This window comes from Papio anubis, chromosome 14, assembly GCF_008728515.1.
Source record: "Papio anubis isolate 15944 chromosome 14, Panubis1.0, whole genome shotgun sequence".
NCBI lineage: Eukaryota > Metazoa > Chordata > Mammalia > Primates > Cercopithecidae > Papio > Papio anubis.
The window spans coordinates 50,565,067-50,592,531 of record NC_044989.1 but is presented as its reverse complement, the minus strand read 5'-3'; the positions used below and the strand labels follow the sequence as shown (position 1 = coordinate 50,592,531).

The 27,465-nt window shown below is 36.8% G+C and overlaps 1 protein-coding gene across 32 annotated transcripts in view; it reads left to right on the top strand.

Moving 5' to 3' along the window:
* The window catches only part of NRXN1 (neurexin 1), a 1,145,126-nt gene that overhangs the window by 785,529 nt on the left and 332,132 nt on the right, over window positions 1–27,465 (top strand). For all 32 annotated transcript variants that reach the window (XM_031655576.1, XM_031655575.1, XM_031655556.1 and 29 more), the window contains one exon: window positions 26,875–27,056. In XM_031655576.1, coding sequence (XP_031511436.1) covers window positions 26,875–27,056 — 182 coding nt within the window. The remainder of the gene's footprint in view (window positions 1–26,874; window positions 27,057–27,465) is intronic.

Genomic DNA, 27,465 nt, shown 5'->3' with positions numbered 1-27,465 from the left:
GGGTCAGTTATTTTCACCTTGTTTCATATCACAGGCAATATCCTTTACTGTGTTTTGCAAATTTTGTTTTTGTAAGGAGCAAAGAATTGCAGAATGGAGAAATCCATAAAAACATGTGACCTCCCATAGAATTACCCAGGGTAGGTAACATCAGTTTACTATTAAAAAGATAATAGATTTTCAGTGGCCTTCTGTGGAAGGTTTTGATAGAAAAAGTTTTACATTACTTTGTGACCATGGACAAATAATTTTAGCTCTTGGAATATTAATCTCTTTTAAATTCATAAAATGGAGATAATAATAGTTTCTCTATCAAATTTACTTGCCTCATGAGGATGAAAAAAATACATGGAAATATTAGGTCATTTTTTTTTCAAAGGCTGTATAAACACCCTTTGCCGTCAATATGAGACCCAGAAATACTCGTCTCTCAACACGATGTAAGATTTTTTTTTCTCACATAATATTCACAGTACAGTGGTCCTAGGATAGAATTGTACAGTTCTCAACCTTTGGCTTCCATCTCTAAGTCTAAAGCAGCTGGTTCAATTTTATCATCACTAGGCAAGAAAGAGGGAAATGGGCAGGAGAAGGCAGACACATTTCAGAATCTGAACTAAAATAAACACACATCATTTTTGCTCATCTGTCATTGGCCAGGACTTAGTCAATAGCCCCTTCAAGCTGTAAAAGAGAATGGGAAATGTAGGCTGTACACAGATATCTAGCTGCTCAGCTGACACTCAAGAGTTCTGTTATTAAAGAAAGTAAAGTGGATAGGGGTAAACATCAGCAGAATCTACCCCAGGAATAAATGGAAAGAATGATCAAGACAACAGAAACTTTGTGAAAGGGACAAATCGGGTAGCACAAAGTAACTCAAGACAATGCAATGGGTTATTGAAGTACCAAAATTTAGTCAAATTGATAGCTAGTTCATTTTTAGAAAACAAAGCCTTCCTACCTTCTCCTCAGGCTTTTTAAAACAAAGTCTTTAAATGTCTGATATATAAAATTCTATTGATGGTGTCCAAACAGTGGTTACAAAATGATCTTGCATTAAAAACCTATGTAGCCAACCAACTATTATTCTAATGCTAAATATGTTTAATGGGTGAAAATGTTTGGTACATGTTCTGTGAACCTAGTAGCATCATTTCTCCCAAGATATTGCTGAGTTTTCAGAAAACTCTCCATGTTATGTTTTAATTCTTGCAAATTGCTTGCCAATTTAATACGAGCTGCATCTAAACAGTAAGCAATTGCTTATGATAATGAGTGCAAACTAATTTACTAGAATATGTTAATATTCACAAAGCACTTTTATACTGCCTGCTGTTTCAAAAATACTGCTCTCTTGGTTAAATGTAGCTTTTAGACAGCATTACTGTTACACATCTGACTAACGTCATCATTTCAGTGGCATCTACCCAAAAGTCATATGACTATGACTTCAGTATTCCAAGGAAGGAAGAGAAAGTCATATCATTCTTTGATAAATGATCTAGAAGATTTGACAGCAAAAGGCATCACTCTTAATAATTAATTTTAATTAGTGACTGATAGTAATAAGCAGACTATAATGTGTTAAAAATGGCCTCTCTTTCTCATGAGTCATAAAACTTAATTTAAATGACTTTGAAAACAGATGGCATGCAAACTTTATTTTAATACAATAACCCATTTAAAATGAATTAAAGTTTTTAAAATGACCCCAGATCTGGGGATTTTTAAGTGGGAAGCCTACTACACCCCTGAGTGCTCTATCCTTTCTGTTTTACAGGTTTCTCTTCACCATTTTCACTTCAGAGCTTAAGGACGTATGTTTCAAATGTGAGGTTATTTTGAGATTGAGGGCCTGAGTGTTCAAGGATCTGATGTGCAAATGGAACTACCTTGTAATTTTAGTCTAGGAAGATAGAATTTTTGTGAACCAAATACAAAAGAAAGAAGATTTGACATTTACCTGCCCCAGGTCTGATTTGGTACTTTAATCCATGCTCTAATGTTTCAATCATTTCAACTTCAAAAATGACTCTCATACATACTTATAATCTTCACATGGGTAGTAAAATGTAAGGATCTCCATAGTGAACCTCTTTCTTTTCTTTTTCACTTGAAAATCCATTTCCTTTGTGAAATTTGTTTGGCCAAACAACTTCATGGGTTAAAAAACTTTTATCGTTGAGTATCTTGCAGATACCCACAATTGCTTGTCATTGTAAGTGGCCTAATTTTCCAGTATTTTTGTTTGTTTGTTTTTTATAACTGTTATTATAAACATATGTGGATAAGCCAGGAATGGTGACTTATGCCTGTAATCCCAGCACTTTTGTAGGCCAAGATGGGTGGGTCACTTGAGTCCAGGAATCAAGACTAGCCTAGGTAACATGGCAAAACCACATCTCAACAAAAAAAATACAAAAATTAGCTAAGTGTGGTAGTGCATGCCTGTAGTCCCAGCTATCTGGGAGGCTGAGGTGGGAGGATCTCTTGAGTTCAGGAGGTTGAGCCTGCAGTGAGCCATGATAACACCACTGATTTCAAGCATGGGTAACAGAGCAACAGAGCATGACGCTGTCTCAAAAAAAAAATGTGGATAGACAAATCACAGAAATGACTGAACTTTACTCTTACTGCCGTCTTCATAGGCTGTTGGAGAAGGCTTGAGATAAAGAATGAGTAAACAAACAAACCAAAGTTATGTATTTTTTTTCTTTTGCTGTTACTGTTCGTACTAAACATAAACCACCACTTAAAAAATTGAGAAATGAACAAAGAGACAATGTACTAGAATCTTTGGGATGCAGGTAACGCACTGTTAAGAGGGAAATTTAGAGCACTAAATACCCATATCAAAATGCTAGGAAGATCTCAAATCGACACCCTAATATCACTACTAAAAGAGCTAAAGAACCAAGAGCCAGCAAACCCAAAAGCTAGCAGAAGACAAGAAATAACCAAGATCAGAGCAGAACTGAAGGAGTTAAGGACACGAAAATCTCTTCAAGAAATCAGTGAATCCAGGAGCTGGTCTTTTGAAAAAAACAATAAGACAGATAGACTGATAGCTAGACTAATAAAGAAAAGAGAGAAGAATCAAATTGACACAATAAAAAATGATAAAGGAGATATCACTGACCCCACAGAAATACAAACAACCATCAGAGTATACTATAAATACCTCTATGCAAATAAACTAGAAAATCTAGAGAAAATTGATAAATTCCTGGACTCATATACCCTCCCAAGACTAAACTAGGAAGAAGTTGAATCCCCAAATAGACCAAAAACAGGTTCTGAAATTGAGGCAGTAATAAATAGCCTACCAACCAAAAGAAACCCAGGACCAGATGGATTTACAGCTGTATTCTCCCAGAGGTACAAAGAGGAGCTGGTACCGTTTCTTCTGAAATGATTCCAAACAATTGAAAAGGAGAGACTTCTCCCTAACTTATTTTATGGGGCCAGCATCATCCTGATATCAAAACCTACCAGAGATACAACAGCAACAAAAAAGAAAGCTTCAGGCCCATATCCTGGATGAGCATTGATGCAAAAATCCTCAATAAAATACTGGCAAAACAAAGCCAGCAGCACATCAGAAAGCTTATCCACCAGGATCAAGTCAGCTTCATCCCTGGGATGCAAGGTGAAATCAACATACACAAATCAATAAATGTAATTCATCACATAAAAAGAACTAAAGACAAAAACCAGATGATTATCTCAATAGACGCAGAAAAAGCTTTTAATAAAATTGAGCATCCCTTTACGTTAAAAACTCTAAATAAACTAGGTGGTAATGGAACATATCTCAAAATCATAAGAGCCATTTATGATAAATGCACAGCCAATCTTATACAAAATGGGCAAAAGCTGGAAGCATTCTCCTTGAAAACTGGCACAAGACAAAGATGCCCTCTCTCAATACTTCTATCCAACATTGTATTGGAGTTTCTGGCCAGTGCAATCAAGCAAGTGAAAGAAATAAGGGGTATTCAAATAGGAAGAAAGGAAGTCAAACTGTCTCTGTTTTCAGATGACATGAACCTATATTTAGAAAACCCCCTTGTCTCAGCCAAAATCTTCTTAAGCTGATAAACAACTTAAGCAAAGTCTCAAGATACAAAATCAATGTGCAAAAATCACAAGCGTTCCTATACACCACCAATAGACAAGGAGAGAGCCAAATCATGAGTGAACTCCCATTCACAATTACTACAAAAACAGTAAATTACCTAGGAATACAGCTAACAAGGGGAGTGAAGGACCTGTTCAAGGGAAACTACAAACCATTGCTGAAGGAAACAAGAAAGGACACAAACAAATGAAAAAGCATTCCATGCTCATGGATAGGAAGAATCAATATCATCAAAATGGCCATACTGCCCAAAGCAATTTATAGATTAAATACTATTCCCATTAAACTACCATTGACATTCTTTACAGGATTAGAAAAAACTATTTTAAAATTCACATGGAACCAAAAAAGAATCTGTATAGCTAAGACAATTCTAAACAAAAAGAATAAAGCTGGAGGCATTACATTATCTGACTTTAAACTATACTACAAGGCTACAGTAACCAAAACAGCATGGTACTGGTACAAAAACAGACACACAGACTAATGCAACAGTATAGAGAACTCAGAAATAAGACTGCACATCTACAACCATCTGGTCTTTGACAAACCTGGAAAAAAGAATCAATGGGGAAAGGATTCCCTAATTAATAAATGGCATAGGGAAAACTGGCTAACCATATACAGAAAATCGAAACTGGACCCCTTCCTTACACATTATACAAAAATTAACTCAAGATGGATTGAAGATTTAAATGGGCTGGATGTGGTGGCTCACACCTGTGATCTCAGCACTTTGGGAGGCAGAGGTGGGTGGATCACCAGAGGTCAGGAGTTTGAGACCAGCCTGGCTAACATGCAAAACCCAGTCTCTACTAAAAATACAAAAATTAGCTGGATTTGGTAGCACACGCCTGTAGTCCCAGTTTCTTGGGAGGCTGAGGCAGAGGCATCACTTGAACCCAGGAGACGGAGGTTGCAATGAGCCAGGATCATACCGCTGCACTCCAGTATGAGCAACAGAGGAGACTCATCTCAAAAAAAAGACAAAATATATTTAAAAAAAAAAAAAAAAAAAAAAAAAAAAAAAAAAGACTTGAAAGTAAAACCCAAAACTGTAAAAACCCTAGAAGAAAATCTAAGCAATACCATTCAGTACATAGGCATAGGTAAAGATTTCATGACAAAAACATAAAAAGAAATGGCAACAATAGCAAACATTGACAAATGGGATCTAATTAAACTAAAGAGCTTCTGCACAGCAAAAGAAACTATCATCAGAGTGAACAACCTGCAGAATAGGAGAAAACTTTTGCAATCTATCCATCTGACAAAGGTCTGATATCCAGAATCTACAAGGAACCTAGACAAATTTACAAAACAAAAAAACAAACAAACAAACATTCAAAAGTGGGCAAAGGACATGAACATACGTTTGTCAAAAGAAGACATTTATGTGGCCAACAAACATATGAAAAAAAGTTCAACATCACTGATCATTAGAGAAATGTTAATCAAAACCACAATTATATACTATCTCACAGCAGTCAAATTGGTGATTATTAAAGAGTCAAGAAACAGCAAATGCTGACCAGTCTGTGGAGAAAGAAGAATGCTTTTACACTGTTGGTGGGAATGTAAATTAGTTCAACCAATGTGGAAGACAGTGTGGCAATTCCTCAAAGACCTAGAACCAGAAATATCATTTGACCCAGCAATCCTACTACTGGGTATATACCTAAAGAATGATAAATCATTCTATTATAAAGATACGTGTACACTTCTGTTCATTGCAGCACTATTCACAACAGCAAAGACATGGAACCATCCCAAATGCCCATCAATGATAGACCGGATAAAGAAAATGTGGCACGTTACACTATGGAATACTATGTAGCCATAAAAAGGAAGGAGACCATGTCCTTTGCAGGGACATGGATGAAGCTGGAAGCCATTATCCTCAGCAAACTAATGCAGGAACAGAAAACCAAGCACTGTGCATTCTCACTTATAAGTGGGAGCTGAACAATGAGAACACATGGACACAGGAAGGGGAACTCACCACACTGGTGCCTGTCAGGGGACCGGGGGTGAGAGAGCATCAGGATAAATGCTAATGCATGTGGGGCTGAATACCTAGGTGATGGGCTGATATGTGCAGCAAACCACCCTGGCACACGTTTACCTATGCAATAAACCTGCACGTACTGCACATGTATCCTGGAACTTAAAATAAATTTAAATTTAAAAAAAAATGAGAAATGGTTTTATTTCCGATAAAGATAGAATGACACAATTTATGATAAATAGCAAAATATCACCAAGTCACTTATTAAGTGCAGTCTTTCTTATGACATTAATATTACATTTTTCTACATTAGTGAATTTATGTGACTCTTTGTTAAAGGAAATTTGCATTTCATAGAATTTTTAATAAACTAAGATACTAGAACTTATCTAATCTCTTTTTAATACTGACCTTGAATAGTCCTAATTTCTACTACATGATTTGTGCTCTGTATTAATCTGGGGATTTAATTCAAGAGACAAAGAGATAAGAAATAGTGGTCCTTAAAAATGCATCAGCTTCTGCTAAATATATATATATATATATAAAAGTGACTTTCCATTTCTATAAGCGGATCTACACCTTACTCCTGAAAACCATTTGTGCCTTTTTGACTTTCCTCATCAAAATCCTGCCAACAAAATTTGCTCTTATCTTTTCAGGATCATGTTAAATTTTATCTCCTATGAAAATAATTTGGGAGTGTTTGGGAGACAAGTGAATTCTCCAGTCTGCTTGAAGTACAGGGTTGGTTTGTATATGAGATAGTCCAAGTTACCATAAATTCTTAATCTGGGAGACAGTCACTTAATCATTGAAGGTCTTTGAATAGAGAAACAACTAGCAATAATATTTCAAAAAATAAACTGATGTTAGTTTGTAAAATAGATTTAAATTAAGAGGTGAGAAGGTAGCAGGTCAGTAAAGCAAGTCAGTCAGTAAAGTATTTATTAGAAAACTTATTTATTTATTTATTTTTAATTTGATGAGAAGGGTCATAAGAATGGAAATATGAAAGAGAAATTCAAGAAATGAAATCTGGGCCGGGCGCGGTGGCTCATGCCTGTAATCCCAGCACTTTGGGAGGTCGAGGAAGATGGATCACCTGAGGTCAGGAGTTTGAGACAAGCCTGGCCAACATGGTGAAACCCCATCTCTACTAAAAATATAAAAATTAGACAGCCATGGTGGTGTGTGTCTGTGATCCCAGCTACTTGGGAGGCTGAGGCAGGAGAATTGCTTGAACCCGGGAGGCAGAGGTTGCAGTGAGCTGAGATCACGCCGTTGCAGTCCAGCCTTGACAACACTGTGAGACCATCTAAAAAAAAAAAAAAAAAAAAAAAGGAAAGAAATGACGTGTTTGGATGGGTCATGATAGTTGGGAAAACGCTGGATTTCATAGTTATGTCACACTTTTTTTTATCATCACCAGGATCTAGCATGGTGCTTCATACATAGTAAATGCTTAATTAGTATTTATTGAGTATACAGATGTTTTTATTCTTAAATTATACTATTTTATTGCCTTTGTATTCTGTCTCCAGCAATATATTTCTGCTGTTGTCTCTGCATTGTTTTTTGTTGATTTGTTTGTTTGAGTGAAAATTCCCCACCATTAATTTGAGTTAGTTTTTTCCCTGCCACCTCTCTAAGCTATCTGGCTTTTAAATTTTCAAGAAACTTCTAAAAATGATCTATCACATGATTTTTTGTCTTGTTTTATTAGAAAAGATGTGAGTCCTTCCTCCATAATTACCACCATCCCCTGCCTTCTGAATGATCTTTTTCCTCATAACCACAATATTTCTTTTCTTTTTCTTTCTTTCTTTCTTTTTTTTTTTTTTTAGGTTCTTAATGCTTTACTTTTTTTTTTTTAATTTATTTATTATTATTATACTTTAAGTTGTAGGGTACATGTGCATAACGTGCAGGTTTGTTACATATGTATACTTGTGCCATGATTGTCTGCTGCACCCATCAACTCGTCATTTACATCATTAAAACTCTGTCACAATCCTCCCTCCACCCTCCCCTCCCATGATAGGCCCCGGTGTGTGACGTTCCCCTTCCTGAGTCAAGAGTGATCTCATTGTTCAGTTCCCACCTATGAGTGAGAACATGCGGTGTTTGGTTTTCTGTTCTTGTGATAGTTTGCTAAGAATGATGGTTTCCAGCTGCATCCATGTCCCTACAAAGGATCACAAACTCATCTTTTATATGGCTGCATAGTATTCCATGGTGTATATGTGCCATTTTCTTAATCAATCTGTCACTGATGGACATTTTGGGTTGATTCAAGTCTTTGCTATTGTGAATAGTGCTGCAATAAACATACGTGTGCATGTGTCTTTATAGCAGCATAATTTATAATCCTTTGGGGTATATACCCAGTAATGGGATGGCTGGGTCATATGAACATCAGTTCTAGATCCTTGAGGAATCGCCATGCACAATTTTCCATAATGGTTGAACTAGTTTACAATCCACCAACAGTGTAAAAGTGTTCTATTTCTCCCACATCCCCTCAGCACCTGTTGTTTCCTGACTTTTAATGATACGCCATTCTAACTGGTGTGAGATGGTATCTCATTGTGGTTTTTGATTTGCATTTCTCTGATGGCCAGTGATGATGAGCATTTTTCATATGTCTGTTGGCTGTATGAATGTCTTCTTTTTGAGAAATGTCTGTTCATATCCTTTGCCCACTTTTTGATGGGGTTGTTTGTTTTTTCTTGTAAATTTGTTTGCTTGAGTTCTTTGTAGGTTCTGGATATTAGCCTTTGTCAGATGAGTAGATTGCAAAAATTTTCTCCCCATTCTGTAAGGTTGCCTGTTCACTCTGATGGTAGTTTCTTTTGCTGTGCAGAAGCTCTTTGGATTTAATTAGATCCCATTTGATCAATTTAGCTTTGCTGCGTTGCTTTTAGTGTTTTTGAACATGGAGATCTTTGCCCATGCCTATGTCCTGAATAGCACTACCCTGGGTTTTCCTCTAGGATTTTATGGTATTAAGATTATAACATTTAGTCTCATCCATCACTTGAATTAATTTTCGTATAAGGAGCAAGGAAAGGATCAGTTTCAGCTTTACTTATGGCTGGCCGTTTTGCTTTTTCATTTATTAAATGGGAATCCTTTCCCCGTTTGTTGTTTCTCTCAGGTTTGTCAAAGAGATCAGATGGCTGTAGATGTGTGTGGTATTATTTCAGGGACTCTGTTCTGTTCCATTTGGTCTATATCTCTGTTTTGGTACCAGTACCATGCTGTTTTGGTTACTGTAGCCTTGTAGTATAGTTTGAAGTCAGGTAGCGTGATGCCTCCAGCTTTGTTCTTTTGACTTAGAGGATTGTCTTGGAGATGCGGGCTCTTTTTGGTTCCATATGAACTTTAAAGCAGTTTTCCAATTCTGTGAAGAAACTCATTGGTAACTTGATGGGGATGGCGTGAATCTATAAATTACCTTGGGCGAGTATGGCCATTTCACGATATTGATTCTTCCTATCCATGAGCATGGTATGTTCTTCCATTTGTTTGTGTCCTCTTTTTATTTCACTGAGCAGTGGTTTGTAGTTCTCCTTGAAGGGTCCTTTACATCCCTTGTAGTTGGATTCCTAGGTATTTGATTCTCTTTGAAGCAATTGTGAATGGAAGTTCATTCCTGATTTGGCTCTCTGTTTTGTGTCTGTTACTGTATATAGAGTAAGCATGATTTTTTATTTAATTTTGTATCCTGAGACTTCGCTGAGTTGCTTATCAACAAGAAGTTGCAGGCTGAGACAATGGGGTTTTTCTAAACATACAATCATGTCATCTGCAAACAGGGACAATTTGACTTCTTCTTTTCTAACTGAGGCTACTGATTTCTTTTCCTCTTGCCTAATTGCCTAGCCAGAACTTTAACATATGTTGAATAGGTGGTGAGAGGGCATCCCTATCTTATTGCCAGTTTCAAAGATTTTTCCAGTTTTTGCCCATTCAGTATGATATTGGCTGTGGGTTTAATGTAAATAGCTCTTATTATTTTTGAGGAGTCACGTTCCATCAATGCGAATTTGTGTGGCGTTTTATGAAGGGCTGTTGAATTTTGTCAAAGCCTTTTCTGCATCTATTAGAGATGTCATGGTTCTTGTCTTTGGTTCTGTTTATATATGCTGGATTATGTTTGTTGGTTGCGAATGTTAGACCAGCATCCCTGGGATGAAGCCCACTTGATCATGGTGGATAAAAGCTTTTGATGTGTTGCTGAATCCGGTTTGCCAGTATTTTATTAAGGGATTTTTTGCATCGATGTTCATCAGGAATATTGGTCTAAAAATTCTCTTTTCATTGTGTCTCACCAGGCTTTGGTATCAAGGATGATGTTGGCCTCATAAAGAAATGAGTTAGGCAGGATTCCCTCTTTTCTATTGATTGGAAATAGTTTCGAAGGAATGGTACCAACTCACTCCTTGGCCCGCCTCTGGTAGAATTCAGCTAATGAATCCCATCTGGTCCTGGACTTTTTTTTTTTTGGTTAGTAGGCTATAATTATTGCCTCAATTTTCAGAGCCTACTATTGGTCTATTCAGGGGATTCAACTTCTTCCTGGTTTAGTCTTGGAAGAGTGTAAGTGTCAGAGGTATCCTTTCTTCTAGGTTTTCAGTTTATTTGCGTAAGAGGTGTTTACTTCAAGTATTCTCTGATGGTAGTTTGTATTTCTGTGGGGTCGGTGGTGATATCCCTTTTATGCATTTTTAATTGCATCGAATTTGATTCTTCTCTCTTTTTCTTCTTTATTAGTCTTGCTAGTGGTCTGTGTTTGTGATCTTTCAAAAACCAACTCCTGGATTCATTGATTTTTGGAGGGTTTTGTGTCTCTATCTCCTTCAGTTCTGCTCTGATCTTAGTTATTTCTTGCCTTCTGCTGGCTGGTAGGAATGTGTTTTGCTCTTGCTTCTCTAGTTCTTCTTTTTAGTTTGCGATGTTAGGTGTCAATTTTAGATCTTTCCTGCTTTTTCTCTTGTGGGCATTTAGTGCTATAAATTTCCCTCTACACACTTAGCTTTAAATGTGTCCAGAGATTCTGGTATGTTTGTATCTTTGTTCTCCATTGGTTTCAAGAACATCTTTATTTCTGCCTTCATTTCGTTATGGACCCGGTAGTCTCATTCAGGAGCACGTTGTTCAGTTTCCATGTGGTTGAGCGGTTTGATTGAGTTTTTCTTAGTCCTGAGTTCTGGATTTGATTACTGTGGTCGAGGGCGGTTTGTTATAATTTCTGTTGCATACATTTGCTTTGAAGTGCTTTACTTCAATTATATGGTCAATTTTGGAGTAAGTACGATGTGGTGCTGAAGAATGTATATTCTGTTGATTTGGGTTTGAGAGTTCTATAGATGTCTATTAGATTGCTTGCTGCAGAGATGAGTTCAATTCCTGGATATCCTTGTTAACTTTCTGTTGTTGTTGATCATCTAATGTTTGACGGTGGGTGTTCTCCCATTGTTGTTGGCCATGGGGTCTAAGTCTCTTTAGCCAAGTCTCTGGGACTTGCTTTGAATCTGGGTGTATGTTGGGTGCATATATGTTTGGGATAGTTGGCTCTTCCTGTTGATTGATCCTTTACCATTATGTAAATGGCCTTCTTTGTCTCTTTTGATCTTTGATGGTTTAAAGTCTGTTTATCCAGAACTAGGATTACAACCCTGCTTTTTGTTCTCCATTTGCTTGGTAAAATCTTCCTCCATCCCTTTATTTTTGAGCCTATGTAATGTCTCTGCGTGTGAGATGGGTCTCCCTGAATACAACAGACTGATGGAGTCTTGACTCTTTATCAGTTTGCCAGTCTGTGTCTTTTAATTGGAGCATTTAGTCCATTTTACATTTTAAGGTTAAGATTGGTATGTGTGGGCAGTCCTGCCATTATGATATTAACTGGTTATTTTGCTCGTTAGTTGATGCAGTTTCTTCCTAGCCTAAATGGATGTTTACATTTTGGCATGTTTTCACAATAGCTGGTACGGTTGTTCGCTTTCATGTTGAGTGCTTCCTTCAGGTCTCTTATGAAGCGGGCCTAGTAGTGACTAAAATCTCTAAGCATTTGCTTATCTGTAAGGATTTTATTTCTCCTTCACTTATGGAAACTTAGTTTGGCTGGATGTAAATTCCTGGGTTTAAATTCTCTTTAAGAATGTTGAATATTGGCCCCCCCACTCTCTTCTGGCTTGTAGAGTTTCTGCCCGTGAGATCTGCTGTGAGTCTGATGGGCTTCCCTTGTGGAGTAGCCCGACCTTTCTCTCCTGGCTGCCCTTAAGATTTTCCTTCATTTCAACTTTGGTGAATCTGGCAATTATGTGTCTTGGAGTTGCTCTTCTCGGGGAGTATCTTTGTAGGCGTTCTCATAGCTTATTTCCTGGATTTGAATGTTTGGCCTGCCCTACTAGGTTGGGGAAGTTCTCCTGGATGATATCCTGAAAGAGTGTTTTCCAACTTGGTTCCATTTCCCCTCACTTTCAGGCACCCCAATCAGACGTAGATTTGGTCTTTTTATAATCCACTTCTTGCAGGCTTTGTTCATTTCTTTTTTCTTCTTTTTCTTTTGGTTTCTCTTCTTCATTTCCATTCATTTGATCCCTCAATGTCGCTGATACTCTTTCTTCCAGTTGATCGAATTAGGTTACTGGAAACTTGTGCGTTTGTCACGTGTTTCTCGTGTCATGGTTTCATCTCTTTCATTTCGTTACCCGGCCTTCTCTGCATTTTGTACTCGGCAAATCAATTCTTCCACTTTTTCAAGATTTTAGTTTCTTTGCACTGGGTACGTAATTCCCTCCTTTAGCTCTGAGAAATTTGATGGACTAAAGGCACTTCTCTCATCTCGTCAAAGTCATTCTCGTCCAGCTTTGATCCGTTGCTGGCGATGACTCTTTAACTCCTTTGAGGGGAGATGTGCTCTTTTTGAATTTCCAGCTTTTCTGCCCTGCTTTTCCCCATCTTTGTGGTTTTATCTGCCTCTGGTCTTTTGATGATGGTGATATACTGATGGGGTTTTTGGTGTAGGTGTCCTTCCTGTTTGATAGTTTTCCTTCTAACAGTCAGGACTGACCTCAAGCTGTAGTCATTGGAGTGCTTGAGGTCCACTCCAGACCCTGTTTGCTTTCTGGTATCAGCAGCAGAGGCTGCAGAGATAGAATATTTCTGAACTGAGTGTACCTGTCTGATTCTTGCTGGAAGCTTCCTCTCAGGGTGTACTCCCACCTGTGAGGTGTGGGGTGTCAGGCACCCCTGGTGGGGGATGTCTCCCCAGTTAGGCTACTCAGGGGTCAGGGGACCCACTTGAGCAGAGCAGTCTGTCCCTTCTCAGATCACCAACCTCCGTGTTGGGAGATCCACTGCTCTCTTCAAAGCTGTATCCAGACAGAGTTTCGTCTGCAGAGGGATTTCTGCTGCTTTATTTGTTGTTGTTGTTGTTGTTGTTATTTGTTGTGTAGCTGTGCCCCTGTCCCCAGAGGTGGAGTCTACAGAGACAGGCAGGTTTCCTTGAGCTGCTGTGAGCTCCACCAGTTGGAGCTTCCCAGCAACTGTTCCTACTTAAGCCTCAGCGGCCCCTCCCCAGTCTACGCTGCTGCCTTGCTGGTAGATCTGGAGCTGCTGTGCTGGCAATGAGGGAGGCTCCATGGGCAGTAGGACCCACCCGGCCAGGTGTGGAGATATGATCTCTGGTGTGCCTGTTTGCTTAAAAGCAATATTGGGGTGGGAGTTACCCGATTTTCCAGGTATTTGTGTGTCTCAGTTCCCTGGCTGGAAAAAGGGATTCCCTTCCCCATGCGCTTCCCAGGTGAGCAATGCCTCGCCTGCTTGACTCTCGCGCTGGTCGGGCTGCAGCAGCTGACCAGCCTGTCGTCCGGCGCCCAGTGAGATGAACCCAGTGCCTCAGTTGAAAATGCAGAAATCACCCGGTCTTCTGTGTGGCTGGCTGGGGAGTTGGGAGACTGGAGCTGTTCCTATTCCATTGCATCTTGCTCCTTTTTTTTTTTTTTTTTTAAGACAGGGTCTCACATTGTTGCCCTGGGTGGAATACTGTGGTATGATCACAACTTACTGCAGCCTTAAATTCCTGGGCTCAAGTGATCCTCCAACTTCAGCCTCCCAAGTATCTAGGACTACAGACGTGTGCCACCACACCCAGCTAAAAAAAAAAAAAGTTTGTAGAGACAGGATCTTGCTGTATTGCCCAGGCTAGTCTCAAACTCCTGGCCTCAAGGAATCCTTCTGCCTTGGCTTCCCAAAGTGCTGGGATTACAGGTGTGAGCCAGTCTACCCAGCCCAAAATGTATGCCAATTTCTACATATACAAGTATTTGTTTACACTGCTTTCCCTCTTAGATTCCAAATTTATGGAAGGAATTAGCTCACACTAATGTGAAGAAGTTCTAATTACAAGACATGAAAAATGTATTCTAACTTAAGACTATGTATCTACATGGTTTTAAGACTGGAAAACATTTCATAAGAATTTCAATGATATTTACAATGACATATTCTGATAAAAGAATTAAATGAATGAATAAGTTATGTGTCTTATTGGGTGAACTGATCCCTGATTTGACTACTCTACTTAGGCAATTTCTATTTTTTTTTTTTTTTTTTTTTGAGACGGAGTCTTTGCTCTGTAGCCCGGGCTGGAGTGCAGTGGCCGGATCTCAGCTCACTGCAAGCTCCGCCTCCCGGGTTTGTGCCATTCTCCTGCCTCAGCCTCCCGAGTAGCTGGGACTACAGGCGCCCGCCACCTCGCCCGGCTAGTTTTTTGTATTTTTAGTAGAGACGGGGTTTCACCGTGTTAGCCAGGATGGTCTCGATCTCCTGACCTCGTGATCCGCCCGTCTCGGCCTCCCAAAGTGCTGGGATTACAGGCTTGAGCCACCGCGCCCGGCTTAACTTTGCGTTTTTAGAATATGTTCAGTTTAAAGACTTAATAGTGATTTATTTGCAAAGAGCTTTGCATTAAGCAAATTTATTAGGCAGAACAAAAGTTAAATGTTTTCTGCCTACCTCTAAATGCTCTCCTGTTTTTATAGCCAAACAAAATCTCAAACTTTACTTCATTTCAAGAGCTAGATGTTTCTCAAGCTACCTCTCTTGCGTAGATTCCCATGGGCAAGCATCTTATTCAAGATTCTGAATTGTACACTATAGTTCACACTCACAATCCCAACACTTCAGGAGGCCAAGGCAGAAAGATCTATTGAGGTCAGAAGTTTGAAACCAACCTAGGAAACATAGTGAGACCTTATCTCTAAGAAAATATTTAAAAATTTGCCAAGCCTGGTGGCCATGTGCCTGAAGCCCCAGCTACTCAGGAGGCTAAGATGGGAGGATTATTTGAGCCCAGGTGTTTGAGACTGCAAATCAACTATGTTTGAGCCACTGAACTCCAGCCTTGGTGACAGAGTGAGACTCTGTCTCAATTAAAAAAAAGAGAGAGAGAGAGAGGGATTCTAAATTGTTTTTCATGACTAATATATTTATCTTTAAAAATTATTTTGAAATTTTAGTTTTACAAAAAAGTTATAAAAAATTGGAAGAGGCTTCTTGTGTCTTCAGTTAGCTCCCACAAATGTTAACATCTCATATAACCAGAGTACGATGATACAATGATTAAAACCAGGAAATTAAGATGTAGTATTATTAACTAAGAATCAGAGCTTAATCAAACCTTGCCAATTGTCCCGCTAATGCCCTCTTCTGTGGTCCACTATCAAAGCCAGGATCTTGCATTTCATCAAGTTGTCATATCTTCTTAGTTTTCTCTAATCTTGGACAGTTCTTCAGTCTTTCTCTGTTTCCTGCCCTCGACTTTTGATGAGTGCTGCCAGTTGTTTTCCAGAATGTCCTTCAATTTGGGTTTGTTAGATACTTTTTAATGATTAAATTGAGACTATGCATTTTTGGAAAACTAAAACTGAGACTATGAATTTTTGCCAAAAATAGCACAGAATGTTGCAGTGTCCTTCTCAGTGTGCCGTATTTGGAGAACCTGAATTTGATATGTCTCATTACTGGTGATGCTAGCTTTGATCACCTGGTTAAGGTGCTGTCTGCCAGAGTGTTAATAAATCATTAAAGCCTGAGGACTAGCAAGGTATATCCAGCTTTTCCCTGTAAAACATGCAGAATTTTGGGCTATGTTATTCAAGCCAACTGTGAAATCTGGTGCTCCTTTGCATGTGATCACCATTGCCAGGTTGAGGAGTCCCATTACTCTTCATAATACTTGTTTCTTACCCAGGTATAACTAAGTCAACAATGATTTTTCTTATCAGGATAATTTAGGCAATCTGTGTCCTTATCTGAGATTGTCGTATTAGGTGAAATCATTCCGATTTCTTATATAGCTGCAGATACTCCATCTTGCTGATGGATGTAGGCGTGGGATGGATCACATAAATAAATCCTTGCTATACTTGTTTCAGAAGCTGGAGCTTATGGTATTCATCATTGAATCAGTGCTCCTGACGTAGCTTGAGGAGTATATTAGGTCATTATTAATAATTAGTAAGTGAATAAAAGCACATAATTTTTGATAAGGATACCAAGAATTAAAGCAAGATCCCTTTCTTCAGGATGCGTACTTTTTAAAATGGAAATTTCAATAAAAGACAATTCTCATGTATTATAATAGTTCAGAAATTAGAAATACATTCGTGGATGTTGAAAGGAGAGAATTAACCTTGGCTGGAATGAATGTGGGAAGCATGACAAAAGAAATCAAGGTGCAGCAGAGAAGCCTAAACCAGCAGAAGTAAAAGTGACTTTGAGAGGAGAATGTGTATTGCATTTGTGAATGCCTAGGTAATAAAGTTAGAGCTTAGTCTGAGATAATTTCTGAGTCAAAAACTAGTATTTCCTTTAGTTCCAGTCCAAAATAACTAGTAAATGGTTTTAATGAGAGCCTAGTCAGGTAAAGAATGACTTAAGTATAGCAGATAGGCAGGAACAAGACAAATGAGTGGAACTAAGATCAGAAAATAAACAAAAGTTAAGGTTCTGGTTTTAAACTAAAATTATTACAAATTTTATTGTTCACATGGTCCCTTCTATTTAAATATGCAATGCAAATAATTCAAAATAAATACCTATTATTTTGTATTAAGGATTTAATTCCATTGCTAAGGACAAAAAGAAGTGCCACTGCCAAAAAGTCATAAAGCCTTTCTGGTGTAGAATAAAAGTGACTATGGTAATAATAAGGAAAATCTGTCTTCTGCATCTTTGGTCCACAATTTAGAAGCTTCAGAATAAGCCAAAGGCCAGGATGGCTGCTTGGAGAGGATGGTTACAATAAAGCATTGCAGATACCTCACACCTTTTCAAGATTCAGGATAGACTCTAAGAATGTCAGAATGTGAGTGAATCATTTCTGTTAAGTGTCATTATAGAAACTTTCCCCAAATCAGACTAGGGAAGCATCATTAGAACAACTCTAAAATGATTGAAATGAGACCTTGATTTGTGAATTAAAATTTATTTTTCTAAATAAGAATTAGTCATTTGAGCTTAGCTTTTTGTTGTATAGAAAAAAAAAAAAAATCACTAAGAATAGAGTTAAGTACAAGCCTGCACCCATCTGTTTGACATTGAGAAGACACTTGGTTTCTCTGTGCCTCAGCTTTGTTATTTGTAAGTGGAAAAGTTTACTCACTTTTCTCCAAGAGTATTTGAGCAGTAACTCTATGTCTATATCATTTTTTTTAAGCTGGACATTTTTTAGACCATAATTTCAGTAAAGAAAATTGTCGGCCGGGCGCGGTGGCTCAAGCCTGTAATCCCAGCACTTTGGGAGGCCGAGACGGGCGGATCACGAGGTCAGGAGATCGAGACCATCCTGGCTAACACAGTGAAACCCCGTCTCTACTAAAAATACAAAAACTTAGCCGGGCGAGGTGGCGGGCGCCTGTCGTCCCAGCTACTCGGGAGGCTGAGGCCGGAGAATGGCGTGAACCCAGGAGGCAGAGCTTGCAGTGAGCTGAGATCCGGCCACTGCACTCCAGCCTGGGCTACAGAGCGAGACTCCGTCTCAAAAAAAAAAAAAAAAAAAAAAGAAAATTGTCGACTCCTAAATCCTGATGAAAACCATTTTCACAATTAACCTTTGAAATAAGTAAGTTGAAGGACATCACTAGGCAACTGCAACTTCTACCGACCAGCTAATAATTTTATGATTTACTAGGAACATACACACTTAGGTTATGCTCTTCAAAATAAGATTTTTCTTAAAGTTCCTGATGATGTGATTCTTTTTCTTCCTATCCCTGCTGCCTATAGCTTTAATACAAATTGATTACTGAGTTACTTGCCATAGACTTTTTAATAAAGTTCGCCTACTGCTGGAGGGAGCCTAGTTTCAGAAGGGAAGACATAAGCATTTGATGTTCTTAGGATTTTTGGTTGTGGAATTACTTTGCTTTGTTTTATTTTTAACTCTAGATCACTTTACTGTCTTTATGGAATTTTTTTCTAATCTGATTGGCAAAAGGTCTATTGCTTACTTGTTTTTCTACTCAGCCAGGTAACCTGGACCAAGAGCCTTTTAAGTGGTTCCCAGGACTTTGAATTTGATCTCAAAACAAGTTTGTCTCACTAGGCAGCTCAAACTGTTGAGCTCAACTGTTCCTGGAGGGGATACTTCTAAATGACACATTTGCCAGGAAAATAATAAGTAGATTTTAAAAGAAAATACATTGCAAAGATACCACTAAGTGGACCACTTATTGCATACATTTTTAAAAATAGTGTTCATTGGGTTGAACATTATTTCAAACTATTCAACTACTTACATGACTCTGACCTGAAAAAAAAAAATATATATATATATATATATACACACACACACACACATAGATTTTTCTTATCTTTTTTTCAGATAATTTTAAGGTTTTCATTAACCAGTACTTTTAATATTATCACCTTCTTAAAAGACAGTTTAAAAATACAAAACAGATGATGACATGGTTGAATACCATATATTTGTCAAATATTTGTCAAATACTCATATATTTGTCATTTCTTCATGGTTAGGACATTCAAATGCTCTCTTCTAGCCATTTTGAAATTTACAATACAATAATATTAACCATAGTCACCATAATGTGCAACAAAACACCACCATTTGTCTGGCATCTCACACAAACTATTTTGCCCTGATATTTATTTACCTTTAATGCACAGATCCTATCTGCTGAAGAGAAAAGGCTGTTTTTGAGTTTATATTCATAGCTCCTTTCACAGAGTTGGCGCTTATCAGCAAACCAAGAGATAGGAAGGCTTAGAAATGTTTTCTATTTTAGTTAATGCCCTTATAATGTCAGAAGAAAGAGAGAATAACTTATTCAAATCAGCACAATCTCTATCAATCATTGATCATCGATTATGTAGAGTCATAGTTTTATACTACACCAATGAACGTCATTAACATCTCATTCTATGTGAATGGTGTCTATTTGATTTTCCAGTGTGCCGTCTTTGCTGCTATTGGTGGTGTTTCTGAATAAATGTCTAAGATATTGACAAGATAGGTGAGCCATGGATCTATTTACATTTTAAATAATTATTTCCCTTATTAAAGTGGTGTACACTTGTTTTTAGAAGAATGAATACTTTATTTTCATGTAGCATACTCTTATTATAAACATCACACATTTTTATTAGAGAAAAGTTTTGGGCCAATAGGTAGAGGCAAATACATTTTTTAATGAAGTGCATAATTACTATTGAAATTATATTTGAGAGAAATGATTCTTGACCTCATAGGAATCACAGTAACTTTTAGTTATTTCATTTTCTCAATTGCTTTATTTTGATTAAATTTTCTTGTTGAGTAAACACACACAATTGTTTTCTTAAATGGTATCTTAGCTGGGTTAGAGCCTAATCTCATATGGGCTGGCTCATTGAAGAGGAATACTATTCTGCTTTCAGACTTCCCACGTCTACTGTGGATTCTAGCTGGTTCACCCTCCTTTGATCCCCTTAAAAATTTGGAAAACCTTAATTGTTAACACCTAATGAGTCCTCATGGATACTGAAGGTATGACAGTGTCTGATTTGCAAGAGTTCCAGAATCTTTCGGATTAACTTGAACCAAATTTATGATTGGTGTTTGGTGGAATAGTGTGTGCACAGTGACCCTAGACAGTATCACTTTTGTAAAATTCCAATGAAAGAAAATAGTGTGCTCACAAGTTTGAGTCTCCCTGTCTTGCTCAGTTTTCATTCGACTTAATAAGTAGTCAACAACCTATTCTTTAAAATTTAATAATTTAATTTTATTTAATACAAAATTTAATAGTTAAAAAATGCTTTAGTCTAGAGTTTTGACAGAACATACAACTTGCTATATATGACAAACTTCCCATTGCTCTCTTTTTTGAAATTTACTTATTGTGTTTTGTTTTTGTTGACATGTATAATTGTACACACTTATAGCGATGTTTTAATACATGTATATGTTGTGTAAAAATTGAATCAGTATGTTTATCACTTTCATCATCTCATATATTTATCACTTCTTTGTAGTTAGAACATTCAAATCCTCTCTCCTAGCTATTTTGAAATTTACAATATAATAAGATTAGCCATAGTCACCCTACTGTGCAACAAAACACCAGAACTGATTCTTCTTATCTAATTTGTAACTTTTTATCTGTTGACCTATGTTGCTGTCTTGAATATCGTCCTTAACTGTTTCCAAAAAGCTTTCGTTATTTAGGAATTATCTAAATTCTTCTGGACATATTTTGTTTCAACCTGATTGAGAATATGGGACCTGTGTCTAAACCATTTCTGTGACATGCCATGTTTCTTGCCTTCTTTCGTTTATAAAGAGCATTCCCATCCTCTTTCTTAAATATGTATGATTAAAAATCTGTCTAATTCTCCAGTCTCTTTAGCTAGTTATAACACATTTGCCAATTCTGTAGTCTGCCCCTCCCACCAGAAGTCTTAATTTATGATATATAGTCCATATTTTCTTTTTCTTTTCCTAGCATCTTTGTCTTTGCACCCTTACATGCGTATGTAACATTGAGGGCTGTGTCTTACTTCTCAATATTAGTAATTATAGTAATTAATTTTTAAATCTAGAAGTGGTTAATATTATAGGTAGAAACTCATTACTTGATTCCATTAATTTCTCCTAAGATAATGTTCACTTTTTCTGAATTTTTCATATGCCTATATGAAATTTTAGGACTTAAGAACCTATAGTGCTCGGTTTCATGAAATAATTCCTTATGATTCTACAAAGAACTTACAATAATTCAGAAAGAAACTAAAGTGTATTTACTTGTTATTGTTTTAGTGATTGTTAAGATTCTGTTTCATCAGTTTAGAAATGTTGCCCTGATCTAAAACTCTTTTTGCGTACAATGTGGTCTCAGTGCTTTTGCTTTTTATGAACTTTAAGCCAAAGAATTCCTCCATATAGGTAGAAATTGTCCAGAAAATTTCAAATTAGCAACAGCATCTGGAAAGGTTGTAGGAAGATAAAGGTTCCCCTTACTTATAAATGCTTTACTTTTAATATTCATCTGACTACCTGGCTTTTACTGTAAACTTTCACTGAAGGAAGTGTTATATCCCTGTTACATTTATTAATAGAAACATAATTGCCTGAATGTTTCGTGTTGGCTACAAGATGACATTGGAAGAATTATAAGCTTTCAAAATGTAACCTTTTATTCATATACTTATGTTATGAGTTAGAAGCTAGTCTACTCCGAAGTTAATTATATTATTGTTCATGTAGCAAGGATCCAGAGCAACCAATAATTGAGCGTACCTGTACATGCTGATTGGTTTCCCTTTTCAGAAATGTTCAGTCTATGTAAGGGAAAATGTTAGCCTTTGCAGAATTGACGTGAGGCTGAAGTGGGCACGTATAGGCAAGGGACAGTTGGCAAGAAAGAACGGGAGAGGAGAGAGCCCTATATGTAAATAGCATGTTCAATAAGATCTAAAAATATTCCCTTATTATAACATCACAGGCAGTTTAAGCAAGAGATATGGGAGCCCATGTATATTTTTTACAAACATTTATTGGAATGTAAAGTATGTTGACATTGCTAAATTCGTGTCTGATAGAGCCAACTTTGTGAATGAATTTAGAGTGAGTAATAGAGGCTTGCTGCACAGCTTAAATGTGGAGATGGCTGAAAACCACTTTAAATTTCAGTCATTCACACATTCAGTGATCTGATGAATGTCAAGGTTAATTTGCAGTAAATCCATTAGTAGACATGGTACTGATGTGGTAGTGTTTGCCATGTAGAAACATGCATAAATAATAAAGGTGACACATTCCTCTAAGTTCCTCTCTATATTGGAACTGTGATTAAGATGTAACTACCACTGCATATTTAACTCACTCATATAGTAAAATAAAACATGTTTCTTTAAAGATAAAATTTTTAAAAAGCTAGCTAGCAGGTTTTTTCTTTTTTTTGTAAGTTTGGTCTTTATGTAATGGTCAGGTGATTTTTTTTTTTTTTGCGTTATGCTATAAATCTTACTATGCTGGATGTTTTATGGTGATGAACTAATATTCTTTTTCTCATGAAAGCTCCCATGTGATACAATTTAATATCCCTTCCATTGTCAACTATTACTGAACATAAATAATAATATAATGAGTTTACATAAAAGTTCTAATCCATGCTATGAAATATTGAAAAGTTTAATAAAAGTTACAAGGTAGAAATGTCATTTTTGAAAGTCATTTGATTTGGACACAACTTTGAAATATGTCCAACTTTTTTAAAGGCTTTCATATTAAAATAAAACAATGTTACAGTGTTCATTATTTTATATTTTTACAACACACACACACAACTGCCCTCATGCATGACACCCATTCTCTCTAAAATTTATTAGGCATTTATCATATACCAGGAAATGGACTAAATGTTACTTTGTAATATCTCATTTAATTCTGATAGAGCTCTATAAGATAGTATTGCTATCCCCATCTTTTTCCAAATAGGAATCCCATTAAAGAATAAACAGCTACCAAGTTTATGTAGCTAGCAAATGACACAGTTGGAATTTTAACCCAGATCTCTCCGAGTCTAGAGTTTACATTCTAATCTCTAAGCTATTCTGCTTCAGTAAGTACAACGTTTCCTTGGTTCAGAAAGATGTGTGTTAAAGGAGGTAGATTTTGAAACTTTAAACAATCTAACTTACTATATTTGATTGTGAGAGTAATTTTCTAGCTCAATGAAAAGAGGGCTTTAAGAATATAGGAGATTTTGTAAAGTTTGATGCAAAGTTAATTTAAAAAAAAAAAAGCCAGAGTGCTTATAAAAGTATATAGAAGAGAGCTGAGGAAGGACTGGATATCTAATTTCCTTGCTTATAAAATTGTGCTGATTAGTACAATACAATGCACTACCATGTATACAGAAGAAAAATTTAGAAAGACTGCTTTCTGGATATATCTGGTGGGAAAAAAAGGAAACTAGATATAATGACAATGTTTGACACACAGTAGTTGTAATTTTTTTTTTTTGCTTTGTTTTGGTGAAACCTAAAAAACTGTAAAGTCATTCTAAACAGGACAGGTTAGCTAATCTCTTTGTAGTCATCAAGTTTTACATTCACTGAAAAAGGTTAATATCTGAGATGAAATCAAATCTTGAGTAATGGTGTTTATATTGTGACACTTATCTTACTGAGAATATAAACCTTCAAATTACTACCCACAAGTTCTGTAACTGAGCTGGAAACTTTTGTAGTTTCATAGGTTTGGGAAGTGCACCCCAACTAAATGTTAATCTACATATATTAAATGTTCTGTCATTTTACATTTACATGTTATTTTTCTCTTTTTAAAAGTATCGTGAGGTGAAAAGAAAGTATATGATAATGAAAAGCAAATGTCACTTTATGGATATAAGACATTAGAATATGAAAACAGTTGGCCTTGATAAATTCAGACTGACATCCAATTAACTTTTTCTTGACTGCCTGGTTATGATAACAGAAATATTTCTGTCATAAATATATATATATACTGGAATAGGAGTGAGGATATGGGTTTTATACCAACTCTGCCGATTAATCAAGTTTGCAACCTTAGATCGCATGTTAATCCTTATGACTAAATTTCCTCAGATATAGCATGGAAGTAATGTCTGCCCTATGTTCCATACGTAAGGAGATAAGAATTTTTTTAAATTGTGAATGTTATTTTTAAAGTTAAAAATTACTATGCAATGTTGTTTTATAATGCTTACCTCACACTTATAATTCTGAAACCATCGGAATTCTTAGATTTGTGTTGTTTTATATCGTTAAATAGGATCTCTAGTTTTGAATATTTTTCTTATTTCACATAATATATATAGTCATTAGAGAACAAAGTTAATTTGAAAACAGAAAATAAAGTAATTATTGAGTATCAGTACTCAGAGGTAACCAGTACATCCTCCTTTTAAAGCTGTCTCCACTTTTATATGTTCTTGTCCTATTTTTATCAACAATAGGCTTCACTAGAAAAGTTAATACTTAATCATTTGCAAAAGTTACCAGGCAGAAAAATATTTCTCAAATAGTACTTGCCTATAAAGATGATGATGAAAAAGCTTCTGTTGCTGTAGAACATAAGTGGCTCAGGAAAGCCCAAGCATTTCTGATATATACTCTGTATATTCTGAATTTTCTTTGTGCACTGACTGGTGCCTTTGAAATATGGTTTACCTTTTCTCACTTGAAAGAGATAAACTATTTTCATGCATTGGTATCCACAAAAATTAATAGAGAAGGGCACAGCCTCTATACCTTTGCATTTTAACAGTATTCTTGTTTATCACTTTTGCATTCAATTTTCTCCTAACATGTTTTCTGGAAGAGGTCTATATACCAAGGCCTATTTAAGCATCAGGTACACTATGCATATTGCAGAGGTCTTTGGAGTTTCTCAAAGGCCTATGGAAATGTCTGTATCTGAAAACAAAGAAGAGTTACCTCCAAAAATGGCCACAAAATCAATATTGTCAGCTGTTTAATTAAATGTACACAAATGTGATAGTAGGTCATCTCCATTTAACTGGTAAACTTGGTAATCGTAGCAATTCAATGTATAGGTATCTTGAAAACATACTGCTGTACACACAACTTTTGCACATAAATGTTACTCTTGGTACCAGATATTTTTCTATAAATACAAGATGTTTAATATTCTCTCTTATTATGTATTATCATGTATATATGATCAAGTCATATATGATCTGCTGTCTGCAAGTTGGAGAACCAGAAAAACTATGGGTGTAGATCATAGGACTGAGAACTGGAGAAACAATGATGTAGATTTCAGTCCAGGTTTGAAGGCATGAGAACAAGAATCTGCAAAGGCAGGGAAAGAACAATGTCCCATTTTAAGCAGTCAGGAGAAGAAAGAGAGAAAATCCATTCTTTTTTCACCTTTTGGTTCTATCCAGGCCCTCAAAAGAATAGAAACAAAATGGATGGCCATTGAATGATGCATTGAGGTAAGACTTTAGTGCATCAAATGCTCTATTAGTCCATTTTCACACTGCTATAAAGAACTTCCCTGAGACTGGGTAATTGATAAAGAAAAGAGGTTTAATTGACTCATAGTTCTGCAAGGCTGAGGAGGCCTCAGGAAACTTACAATCATGGTAGAAGAGGAAGGAGGCACCTTTGTCACAAGGCAGCAGGAGAGACAGAAGTGTGTGTAGGAGGAAATGTCAAGGAATTATGAAACCATCAGATCTTGTTAGAACTCACTATCATGAGAACAGCATGGGCAAAGCCGCTCCATGATCCCATCACCTTCCACCAGGCCCCGCCCTCAACACATGAGGATCTGAAATTATCTCAATTTCAGACGTGATTTGAATGGGGACACAGAGCCAAACTATATCAAATGCTGAATAAATTGTTTGAAAACAACTCTTTTCAATTAAGCTGGATAATTTACTGACAGGACCACCATAAGGTAAAACTTGAACACTCACAGAATGAGTCCGTGACATGATTCTCAGTGCTATAAGGCTTGTATTCACCTTGGGGTGGCAGAGGATGAGGGTCTTTTTATGATTCTGAATAGTTTGACAGCTACTAGATGTTGCTTGTTAAGTAAAACTTGACTTTTAGGGATGAGATCTATTAGCTGTATTTTCTTGACATGGCTACTGGGGCTTGTGACTGTTCATCCATTAGTTATCTGTCACATGTAAGTAGATCCTTTTTCCATAAAAGTTATATTCCTAGCACATTTGTTGCGACTTTCTCCACGGTGCTGTATGACCCTGTCACATCTGCATGCAGCTCCTGCTTCAATACCAAGTTGATATATGTTGCTGTTGCTTTTTGTAAGCATCCAGTCAATGTTTTCTACGAAACTCTTTCTTAAAAACTGGCGGGAAGAAATAAAGCCTCATTCCATTCCATTCTTGTCCAACTCCATGGGAAACACAGTAACCTACTATTTGTTCTGAGACACCTGCTGGTAAATTTAATCAGTGTATTAAAAACTGAGCTACCTCTCTATTTCTTTTAAAACAACTCAGTCCACTTTCCTGAGCACATTTGATTGAAATCTGTAATTTGCTTTGCCATAGTTTTGTGTGTAGAGTTGATACTGTACTATCAATATAACATGCCTTGCTAATGTGCAGACTTGATGTATTTGGACTAATTGGTTTTGGTTTTTGTTTTCCAGCTGGGACAACGTATATCTTTAGCAAAGGTGGTGGACAAATCACGTATAAGTGGCCTCCTAATGACCGACCCAGTACACGAGCAGACAGACTGGCCATAGGGTTTAGCACTGTTCAGAAAGAAGCAGTATTGGTGCGAGTGGACAGTTCTTCAGGCTTGGGTGACTACCTAGAACTGCATATAGTAAGTACTTTTTGGATAAGATTCAGCTTTTACTTTTTACTGTTAACTTTTTGCAAAGAATTTATAATTTTGCCTCTTGGACGCTTCCTTCCCCCAGAAACCAGTACTTTGTTATAGGAAATATGAATACAATCTAGAGGAAATAAGACCACATACCTATTGCTGTTGTTAATCACGTTCTTTGCAATGTAAACTTTTTTTTGGAGTGTGAATTCCTGTTAATTCTGTGTTCAAAATAATTTTTAAAAAATTTTTGGAGTGATTTTAGTGTCTTTAGGCAGACTTGCCAAATGAATAAAATAAGTTATTGCCCAGGAGGAGATACCATACCATCTGGCTGGAAGCAGGAGGTTGTAATACTGGTGACATGCAAAGATCTGGATTCTGTCTTTATTTCTTTGCTCACTAG